General features: G+C 56.5%; 1 protein-coding gene across 1 annotated transcript; it reads right to left on the bottom strand.

The window, feature by feature from the left end:
• Positions 1-447: 447 nt before the first annotated feature.
• Positions 448-2,430, bottom strand: POU3F2 (POU class 3 homeobox 2). Its single transcript, XM_040553647.1, is given in 2 exon segments — positions 448-2,124; positions 2,127-2,430. Coding segments are annotated over 2 exon segments (1,383 nt in total). The 5' UTR covers positions 2,328-2,430; the 3' UTR covers positions 448-942.
• Positions 2,431-11,229: the final 8,799 nt, after the last annotated feature.

Below are 11,229 nucleotides of genomic sequence, written 5' to 3'. Positions count from 1 at the left end.
AATAAGCATTACACATATTTAAGAAGACTCGTTTATAACAAAAAGTTCACATATACACATAAAGCAAAGGCTAGAACACAGTAACATATCGTGGACCGGTCACTGGTCGACTAACGCTCACCGTGGAAAATGCAAGTCATTTTCAAAACTAAGGTGGGAAAGGAAGAAAACAAAATGAATCTGTTTATGTAAACTTCGATTTCCTTGCAGTGCAAATCGGTACGGTTAAATACTGCCTACATCAAAAGGGATAGCTTCGCTTTTCTCTTCCTTTTCACATACTCATTCCTACGGGGGATCCACAGAAAATAAACACAGCAGCATGTGCCAACCCCGAGCGACGGTCCGCGATGCCACCTGCCTTTTGTGTCGGGGGGGGGGGGGGGGCTCCGTGGGGCCGGCGAGGTGGCAGCGCCCCCCCCCCCCCACACCCCCGTGTCCCCCGCACCCCACCCCCGTCCTCGCCACCCCCAGGGCCAGGGCAGGGCGCAAATTTTGGGCCGGCGCGGAGCGGAGCCCCCCGCTCGCCCCTGCCCTGCCGGCCTGGGCGCGATACTCACTGCGCTGCAGCGCACGGGAAGGTCAAAATACCGCCCCGCACCTGCTGCCGTCTAAGGGACAGTCCGGTGCAGGTGCTTTGTCTGCTTTGATTCTCTCTCTCTCTCTCTCTCTCTCTTTCTCTCTCGCTTATTTTTTTTTTGTTTTGTTTCGTTTTGTTATTTTTTTTTCTTTTTTTTTTGCGCGGTTTTTCTTTTCTTTTTTTTTTTTTTTTTTTTTTGAAAGACGGGAGAAAATTAAAAAAAAATAATAACGATAAGATAAGGAGGACGATCGAAAGTCGGGGGGAGGATGAAGAGGAGGAGGAGAGGAAGAGGAGGAGGAGGAAGAGGAGGAGAGGAGGAGGAGGAGGAGCAGGCGGGGCCGGGCGCCCCCGCCGCGAGTTCACTGCACGGGGGTCTGCACCCCGTGGTGCGGCGGCGTGTCCCTGCTGGCCCCGTACACGTCCTCGGCGCCCGGCAGCGTCCCTCCCGGGGGCGTCATGCGCTTCTCTTTCTGTCTCCTGTTACAAAACCACACTCTCACCACCTCCTTCTCCAGCTGTAGGCTGTCCGCCAGCGAGGTGATCTCCTGGGCCGAGGGCTTGGGGCACTTGAGGAAGTGGCTCTCCAGCGCGCCCTTGACGCTCACCTCGATGGAGGTGCGCTTTTTCCGCTTGCGGCCCTGCGCCGCGATCTTGTCTATGCTGGTGGGGCTGCCCGAGGAGGAGTCCGCCTCCTCCAACCACTTGTTCAACAAAGGCTTCAGCTTGCACATGTTCTTGAAGCTCAGCTGCAGGGCCTCGAAGCGGCAGATGGTGGTCTGCGAGAAGACGTTGCCGTACAGGGTGCCCAGCGCCAGCCCCACGTCCGCTTGGGTAAATCCCAGCTTTATCCGCCGCTGCTTGAACTGCTTGGCGAACTGCTCCAGGTCGTCCGACGTCGGCGTGTCCTCGTCCGAGTGCGCCTCGTGGTGCGGCGCCCCGGGGGGCGCGGCGGAGGGCGGCGGCGGCGGCGGCCCGGCCGCTCCCGGGTGCGGGCCGTGAGGCGGCGGCGGCGGCGGCCCGCCGTGCTCGGCGCCGTGGTGCGGCGGCCCGGGGGGCCCGGGGGGCGGCCCGGGGGGGCCGGGCGGCTCGTCGTGCGCGTCGCGCAGGCCGTGGTGGTGCAGGGCGGGCTGCGCGGCGCCCAGCATTCCGTTGACGGTGAAGCCGGGCGGCTGCGAGTACAGCAGCCCCGCCGCCTGCCCGCCGTTGGCCGCGGCCATGCCGGGCGGCAGGTGCGCCGCGCCGCCCGCTCGCCACGCCGCCGCCGCCGCCGCCGCCGCCGCCGCCGCCGCCGCGGCCGCCGCGTGGTGCCCGCCGCCGCCTCCGCCGCCGCCGCCGTGGTGCACCAGGTGCGGCGCCCGGCCCGGCGGCGGGTGCTGCGGCGGCGGCGGCAGCTCGTCGCCGCGCCCGCCCGGCTGCACCACGGCCGGCTTGATGTCGGGCTGGCCCAGCGCGCCCGCCGCCCACGGCGCCTCGCCGCCGCCGCCGCCGCCTCCGCCGCCGCCGCCGCCGCCGCCGCCGCCTCCCCCGCCGCCGGCCCGCCGGGGCCGCCGTGGGACAGCGCGGCGATCCACTGGTGAGCGTGGCTCAGCGGGTGCCCGTTGCTCTGCAGCGCGTAGTCCGCCTGCACCAGCGCGCCCGCGTCGCGGTAGCCGCCGCCGGGCTGCATGCCGCCGGGCGGCTCGGCGTGCACCATGGGCGAGCCGGAGGCGAGCAGGCTGTAGTGGTTGGAGGCTGCGGTCGCCATGACTCGCCGCGCCGCACTGAGCGCGCCGGGGAAAGGCGCCGCGCATTTGACAGCTACTTTTGCGCCTCGGGCGCCGCGCGGCGCCCGCGCCCCCCCGGCCCGCGCGGCGGCGGGGCCCACTGCGAAGGCACGCGCGGCCGCCCCGCCCCGCCGCCGCCGCCCATTGGACGCGCGGCGCCTGACGGACGCGGGCGCCCCTGGCAACCGCCGCCGCCGCGCAAGCCCATTGGGCGAGCCGCGCCGAGAGGGCCCGCCCCCCGCCCGCCCCCCGCCCGCCCCCCGACGCCCGGCTCTGAGGGGGAACGGGGGCGGCGGCGGGGCCGGGCCCGGGCCCGGGGGGGGGGCGAGGGGTGAGGAGCTCCGCGCCCCCGCCCCGCCCCGCCCCGCCCCGGGGCCCGCCCGTTAACGGCTCCTGTTGCTCGGCCCGGCGCGGGGAGCCCCTGACGAGGCGGAGCGAGGGGAGCGAGCCCCCGGTCCCGGTCCCCATTCCCCGTCCCCGTCCCCGGTCCCGGTCCCGGTCCCGGTCCCGGTCCCGGTCCCGGTCCCGTCCCGGTGCCGGCCGCAGCCTCGGCCGCGGGACCCGCCGGGCGCCGGGGTTGTGAGGGAGGCAGCCGTGCGCCCCCCGCCCGCCGTGCGGGGCTGACCCGCGGGACCCGCGGTCCCCCGAGGCTTTATTCCCCTTTTCTCCTCCCGCACAAAAGCGGGCCGGCGGTGGCGCGGCGTCTCGGGCGGGCGCTGCGGTGTTGCGGTTCGGCTCAGCCCCTCGCTCGCCGTTCAAAGCAGCTGTTCAAACACCCGGGCTGCTGTACTTTGACGGGAGGAAGGTTTTCAAACGGCCCCGCAAGCTTTGAACTGACAGCCCTCCTTGATATCTCCTTCACCGCCGCGCCGCTCCTCCTCCTCCGGCAGCCTCGCTCCGCAGCACGGGGCTGCGAGCACCTCACGGGGGTCCCCGGCGACCCCCCGGGGGCAAAAGCGACGAGGAGAGGAAAAAAGGGGGGAGAAAAAAAAACGCCCGAGCCTCTCCGGGAGAACGGCTGGGCGCAACCAACGCGAGGCTCCCAGGCGCTGCCTGCGAAGGCCGGCTCGGCAGCTCCGTGCTCATTGCCGGGGCGCGTTTAATGCACCTTTTGTGAGATGGGGTTGTTTTGATCTCTGCTTCCTTTTTAACCTTTCCCTGTGAAGTATTCAAGCCCGCACTTTTCGTGTGGCTCTCGCCAGCGCTGCTCCGAGGAGGCTGATTCGGTGGCGAGACCCAAGGCATGAATGAAACTTCAACTTTAAGGGCCTGCGGAGAGACAAAACTGAGGCCGGGGCTTCACAAGTGATTGCTTTAAAAAAAAAAAAAAAAAAAATCCAATCTACACAAAGAGGCAGCTGGCTGCTTTAATGAAAACTGCTTAAAGCTGCAAGAACCGCAGCCTCAGGGATGTATTTATAAGATGACTCAAAAGCTACACTTTCAAGTTGCTTCTCCTCGGGGTAGATATAGCAAACACATTTAACTAAGAAATCTAAACAAAAAGGACAGAAATTGATAACTTTGATTGCACGAGCTCACATTACCCATTGAAATTAAAATCCGCCGTCCAAATAGATTTCCCCACCTATCTCGAGACGGAGAAAAATCTCCCCGCACGTATGTACACATATATATATATCCGCACGCACACATACGGAATATCATCTGTATTTTTGCCCCGCTAGAACACCGATTATCCCAGAAGATAGAAAGGTGTGGAATTTAAAAAAAAAAGAAAAAAAAAAAGAAAAAGAAAAAGTTCCCGCAAAGTTTGCACGAAGGTTCATTTCCAGCATTCCCCGCAACTCTATTCTTCCGGCCACTTCATTCACCCGAGACTCTTCTATTTTATCTGCATCGCTGTTTAAACTGGTAGGGTATAATGCTCTAAGTTCGGCATTTGAAATTAAATTATTTGAATTCACGGATATTAATCTTTTCCCTTCATCCTCCAGTTCTGAATCTTGTCATTAAAAATGATCCACCCTTTGTAGTCCGCAAGTGAATATTTTATAGACAGACACCGCTATGAAGACTTCTAACACAACGTCAACCAGTCAGACTTGGCTGGTGCAGGGATTACTTTGAGTAATTTATCAAAGGAAGGCTGCGAAATTTTGAGTGGAGAATATGAGGCCTTGGGGGGCGAAAAGAAGCAGAAGAAGCAGGAGGAAAAAAAAAAAAAAAGACAAATTCCATCAGTCTACGAGATAAATTCTGGCTGGAGTTAATGCGGCTTGTTTATTGAATCCTCGGAGCCAGACCCGGGCGCGATTGGAGTTTGCCTTTTACTTTCCCTGGCCGGTAAAGGAGCGCCCCACGACGGGGCTTTTGGGGCGTTTCTGCTGGCCCAGGAGCAGGAGGAGAGGAGCAGGGGGAGGCGGCCGAGCCCCTCCGGCAGGCAAAGGGGATTTCAGCGGGCACTTCCCAAAGCCTGCAACGGGGAGCTGTGCGGGACAACGTATAAAAAATCAAAATAAAGGAGAGAGCAAGCTCTCCATCCCTGTGTGGTGCAGCTAACGGTTGTTTTCTTCTTTCCTGCAGCGATCGCGGCCGGCGGAGGCGAGCAGCGCCCCGGGAAGGGCTCAGCCGAAGCGCCCGGGTGCACGGCCCTCCGGCCCCCTCCGGCTTTGGGGCGGTCTGGGCTGGCGGCAGGAGGAAGGTGGCTCCTCTCCCTCCCCAAACCCCCCCCGGGCTCTCCAGCGCCGTGCTCGCCTCCAGGCCGAAGGGATGCCCAGCCTGGGGGTGCCACCGGGCTTTTCCTCTCCACCCAGCACGGGACGCGGCTGGGGGCACCCCGGGGGGACCCAGGGCCGCAGCAGCGCCCCAGAGCATCCTCAGCCCGGTGCGACGGGGGCAGCCCCCCAGAGCACCCGCAGCCCGGCTGGGGACAGCCCGCTGCCTCCCCCCGGGCCCGGCCCGGTGCCGGTGGGGCTGCTCTCGGAGCCTGCCCCGGGGGAGATGCAGGAGGGGCCGGGGCGGGGGGGGGGTCTGGAAAGTTTCTTTGGCTCGGGGAGGAAGAAGAGGAGCGAGGCGAGCAGGAAGGCCGGGCCATTGTCCACAGAGGGTGCATTTTTGCCAGCCTGGCGTTGGTTGCTATAGTGAGGAGAGAGAGAGAGAGAGGAGGGGGGGAGGAAAAAAAAATCAAAAAAAAAAAAAAAAAAGCCCAACCAACCCGAAACCGAACAGAGGAGCACAGTTCGCCTCCCTCCGCGCTCCAGCCGGGGCCGCGCCGCCCGCTCCCAACCAAAATAAGAGCGTGGCCGGGGCTGGCCCGGCGGGGACCCGCTCCTGCCCGCCCCGCAGCCGTCCCGCAGCCGTCCCGCAGCGCTGCGGGGCGCCCCGGCTCCCGCAGCCCGGCCCTGCTTCACGTCCCGCAGAGCATCCGTGGCACTGCTCCCGACACCAGCTGCTGGGGGGCCTTTGTGTTGTTGTTTTTTTTTTTTTTTGGTGCCTAAATAATTTGCAGAAGGGGGGCTGGCTTGTCCCGATGCAAATGAACGGCTCTTAAATTCGGAGAGAGACTCTTATTTTGCAGCAGGTTTTTTTTTTTTTTTTTTTTTTTTTTTTGTTGCCTCGCTATTGAACTTTGAAAACAGTGCGGCGGGGGGAAGGCGATAATGAAGGGTCTCGGAGGCTTAAGATTTAGTTAAGTGAGTGACTCAAGATGGCAAGAAGAAAGTTAGTTACTTAGTTAATTGGGAATTATTCACCTTCCGAGATCGGCGCCGCAGTTTGTTCAAATGACAGCGCGCACTTGGGGCGGGGGGAAGGAGGCAGGCAGGGCGGGGAGGAGGGGAGGACGCAGATTTCACTTGTTTTTTTTCCTTTTTTTTTTTTTCCTTTTTTTTTTTTTTTTTTTTTCAGGACAAGTTAAATTGCAGCTGAAGGAGAGAGGTCAGTATCTTTTCAAATCAATCTCTCTGTCTGTCTGCCTCTGTCCCCATCTATTCCCTGCAAAAGGAAAAGCTCCAACTTTGTTCCTCCATCTGTTCTGTATCGTCTGCAATCGGCAGTTCTTTAGATTGCATGCACTTTTGCTCCCGATGGAGTGAAACTTTAAAGGTGTACAGTCACTTATCTGAAATAGGGAAAAATAAAAGTCGTCCTTTCCAATCATATAGCACAACTGTTCTCTTCCCGTTCAATTGTTAATTTTCTTTTTTTTTTTTTTTTTTTTTTCTTTCCCTTTTTCTTTCGGTCTCATTTTCGAATTGCGGTTGACAAGTTTTATTTAAAAAAAAAAAAAAAACACTTTACAAGCCACCACTTAATGCATTATTCACATTTTTAAAAATGCTTGAAAGAAATCACGTTAATGAAGAGAACATTTGTAGTAATTTGGTGATAATTATCAGAATCACCAAATATTCGCAAAGGCTTTAACATTACGTGTTGGAAGAAAAGCAAAACACATTATTTTAATAGTCTGATATGCAAACTATGGACCATTCAATTACATGGCTTAATAATGCATACATGATGTGATCTTGTTATTGGGATAGGAAGGGCTGCAGTAATTCACTCCAAAGACCAAGTGTGCTCTTACATCCAGTAAAATCCATTGCCATGGATCAGGGGGCCCTGCCAAACTACATTTAAGAGAATAAAAATTAATGACTGAGAATTTGAGCGTTAAATTAACATTAATTATATGACCTGCCTGCTGGAAAGATTAAATTTCTTACGCCCTAATTAGATAACGTCTCCTCATACATCAAACAATTTCCACTTCCAGATTTCGGTATTAAAATGCAGAACGGGGCGGCCGGGGGCCGTTTGGGCTCCGGAGCCCGCGGCTCCCGGGGCTGGGGGCGACCCTGCCTCGGGCTCGGGGGGGTGGCTCGGGGGGGGGTCGGGGGGGGTCAGGGGGGGATCAGGGGGATTTGGGGGGGGCGCCGAGGGGATGCTCGGACCCGGGTTGAGGCTCCCACGCCGGAGCTGCCGCGGGTGGACGGGGCGAGCATCCCTCGGCGCGGGCGAGGCGGATCCGCGTTTCTTCGCCTCTCTCGCGAAGGGCAGCCTCAGCGGCTCCCCGGGGAGGGGAGGAAATCCTGGGACACCCCTGGCCCCGTCCCCTGCTCCTGATCTCCCCTGGGCTCGGCCGTCACCGTCGCGCCTGGGCGGCCGGAGCGCAGCCGGCGTCCGTCGGGGCCCCTCGACGGCGGCCGGGGCCGGACACGGGTGGGAGCGGCGGGGACAAGCGGCTCGGTTTCAGGGCTTCGGGTTTCAGGGCTTTAACCTGGCGTGGCTGCCGCTTCCGCAGGGAGAGAAATAGAGAAATAAATAAATAAACAAACGGGAGGGAGAGGAGAGAGAGAAGTGAGAGTGGGGGGGAGCCGCGGGGGGTGCGGGGAGAGGGCGGCGGCAGCGGGGCGTTGTACCGGGGCCGGGGGCGTTGTACCGGAGGCTTCAGGAAAGCTCCTGTGACCGACAGAGGAGAGCCCTTACCGGGGGGCTGCCGGGGGAGGCAGGGGACGGGCAGAGCCAAGGGTGGGCTGTCGGAGCCCATGGGTTTCCCCGTGCCCACCCGTGTGACAGGTGGAGGCAGGGGGCACCGCAGCCCCCTCCCCAGCTGGAAGGAACAGGGAGGAAGGGGAGTCGTGGCATCGGAAAATGTTACCCGTTCGTTCTCCTTCGTGTCGTGGTACTAGGTAGTTGCTTTTTCAACTCAACTGAAACTCGGTTGACGTTGGTGCTGCGTTGCTGCTCCTCCACGAGCTTCAGCATTTGTCTAAAATGCTCCTGTCTTGTCTGCTAGCGTCTCTCGCTGACTCTCTGGACTGTTTTGATACCAAATACCAAATAACATCCAATGCTAAGTTAAGTTACAGCTTCCAGAAAGCGGGTAGGTGAGGAGGAAGCAGTGGAGGAGGTAAGGGGACATGGCCTTGTTCCTGTGCTGCCCCCGAGCTGCAGAAGCACCTCTCTCTCCTTCAGGCACGAAGCTTTAGGCCACGCACCCAATCCCTCCTCCTTCACCAGGCCGGGCTAAAAACGTCCTACTGTTCTCAGGAGAGTGAGTCTTTCTGGTAAACAGCAGATACACTTCATGCTAAATTTGATGGCAAATAAAGTCTGGCTGACAGCGGGCAAGAGCGCCAAGGGCAGCAGGAGTTAGCAGCATGCAAGAAGTCTGTGGGCTTGAGCAGCATCTCCAGCATCGCATCCACACTCCAGAAACAACCACCTCCTCCCAGAAGCAGCTTCGAAACACGTGTAAAGGAAGCAGATCCAGAAAAAGTACAAAAGCATGTTGTGGCAAGTGGAAAATAAAACCTCATCTCCCCTGCTTGCCACTCCTTCAAGCTTGGCAGTGGCTGCTCCTGTAGCAGGTCACTTTCATCCCTGGTCAAATTTATGTCCCTTCCACCATCTCCTCACATTGGCTTCAGTGGCCAAACTGAAGGGGCTGGAAAATGTATGGAAGAGGGCAGAGTGATGTTGTGAAGCTGTGCTCTTCAGCTGAAACACACCTGCACTTGTCTCGTTCCCTGGTCATTGCACTGGGAGTGTCATAGCCTACTCGTTACAATAACTTAAGAGTCTAATATTTTTATATTAACAGGCAGCTACAGGTGACATAACTGCTTCTTCCCTGAAATTGCAGACGTGGATGTAGTGGGACGCCCCCTTCTCCTCACTGTTGCGATATATGGCTCGGAGTTTAAGGGTAATTTTAAATATTTAGAGGCCTGCACACTTTCTCCCATTCTTCTTAACCCAATGGTTTTAAAAAAGCTAAATCACTCTCTTGTTTGGAGAGCAGGATGGGCAGAGGCTTTGGCTCAAGTGCTGCTACGGACGAACTGATAGTCGCACTTCTGCAGCTGCACTTGGCTGTCTGGGGGTGCTGACTCTGGAATAGCAGGGATTGCTCTGCCTCTCCCACACACAGCCTGTGAAAGGCAATCAGTCTTCATAGGGAACAGCTCAAATAATTCATGTACCATAATAATTGTATATTCCTGCTAAAGTGACACTGAACAGTCAATTCTTCAAGAAAAAAGATGTGCCCATCACCTTAGATAATTGCTAGCGCTACATATCTAAAAAAAAAAAATCCCTAAACACCACGATGGTACATATATACAGGCAAATTAGCGATGATTCCTGAACCTAATGCTCCCTGAGTGGAATGGGAGGCTCTTTGCATGTGAACTAGGTCGAGGGAACGAGCCTGGACCCCTCTCCTTTGCCTGCTAGCCCCTTCACGTGGTGAGGGCTTGGTTGTGCAGACCCCCCTGTCATCTGCTGCGCAAACATATGGCCGATGTTTCCTCAGCAGGGAGCCCCCAGCTGAGATTGCACCTGTGGTATAGTGATTTGCAAGCACAACTAAGCAGAGGTAACCCACCTACGTGCACCGAGCGAGGCGAGTTTGCCCACTTCCATTTGCTGCTGCACCGCTGGACTGACTGCGCCTCAGCATAAATTGGTTCAAGGTGCCTTGCTTCAGCAGCCGTGCAGGGGACTGGCTTCTTAGTTATTCTGTAACTCAAAGGTGTGCAAAATAGCTGCCTAACTGGGAATAAAATTATCATAAGCGCAATTATGCCTGTGCTGAAAGGACAAGGTCATAAGAGAGAATCCAAAATGTCAACAGGACCAGTCCATGATGGATTGTCCCAGACAAAGCTGTCCAATGCTATACATCACAAAAAGTTAAAAGACGATGTAATTTATATGTTAGACTCATTGTCAATTCACACCAGAACCCGAGGAGTGGCAGACTCATTCAGAGTACTTGTGGCCATATGGCACGTTTGGGGATGTGTGGTGAGGGTGGTTGGCAAAGCACCATTTTTACCTTTGGTGTGTCAGTAAAGGCTCTTCTGAGCTGACAGTAGCTTTTGCATTTGGCACAGACAGTCCCGGGGCACCCTGTGTCGGTCTACTTTCCCTGCCCTGGCTCCACAGTGACTCGGTATCCTCTAGGACGGGAAGGTCTTCATGCAGCCAAGAGGATCCTTGAGCCAGCCCTTGCTCCAGAGTCCTGGCAGTGCTGGTTTGCACCCCCTGGACTGGTGCATCACGGTTAGTCTGGGCTGCTCAGAGGTAACTCAGGGCTTTACTGGGTTTCTGCCAGCCCCCACATGTTTCCTGCACAACATCTTGTGCTCCTCCTCTGTTATTTTATTTCTTCCTTTTTCTTACAGTCATCTTTTACACTAAACTTACATATTTATCCAATAAATTTATTTAAAAAAAAATCTGGTCAACAACCACTTTTTATACATTATTTTGGAAGAGGTCCATGTCCACTGCTGCTGGAAAATAAATAAATTTTAAAATCCACTTGTTTTGGTTTTAGGGTTAAGAAGTAAAGACATCACACTTCTTTGCCTCCTATCTGGATGTGCCCTGTTCATTTTAGGTGGGAATGGTGGAGCTGCCTCTTGTACACACCGATACTCCCAGTCAAAAATTCTTGGTTATAATGTTGTTAAATTGTAGGCCAAGATTTCCTGTTGTCAACCAGAATTCCAGCAATGAGAACAAAGGGCATGGCATCAGAGATCCTTGATTCAAAGAAAAGCTGTTACACCAATTTGATAGGACTGGGAAATGGTGGGAAAACAGACGTGGGCAGAGTTTTGATCTATGGTGGAGCAGAGCGGTGGAGTCCAAGGAGTGAAAAACGGAGTGAGAGGGACTGCTTTCAGACCGAGAAGATATCATGGTGACGGTGCTTGGCTGACTGCAGCAGCAGGACTAGCTCATCAGGCATAGCTGGGGTCTTCAGCAGGATACCGTATGTCCTGTAGACACAGTGAGGGTGTAAATTGAGGTCATTTGGAAATTATATGCCTTTGGATTGTAAGCACATTGTCAACACAATGAATATGAATAGCTGTTCCACTTCTAGAAAGGTAAGTC

This window comes from Cygnus olor, chromosome 3 (assembly GCF_009769625.2).
Source record: "Cygnus olor isolate bCygOlo1 chromosome 3, bCygOlo1.pri.v2, whole genome shotgun sequence".
Taxonomy (NCBI): domain Eukaryota; kingdom Metazoa; phylum Chordata; class Aves; order Anseriformes; family Anatidae; genus Cygnus; species Cygnus olor.
Note: the sequence above shows the minus strand (reverse complement) of the source record. Positions and strands in the feature narration are given on the sequence as shown.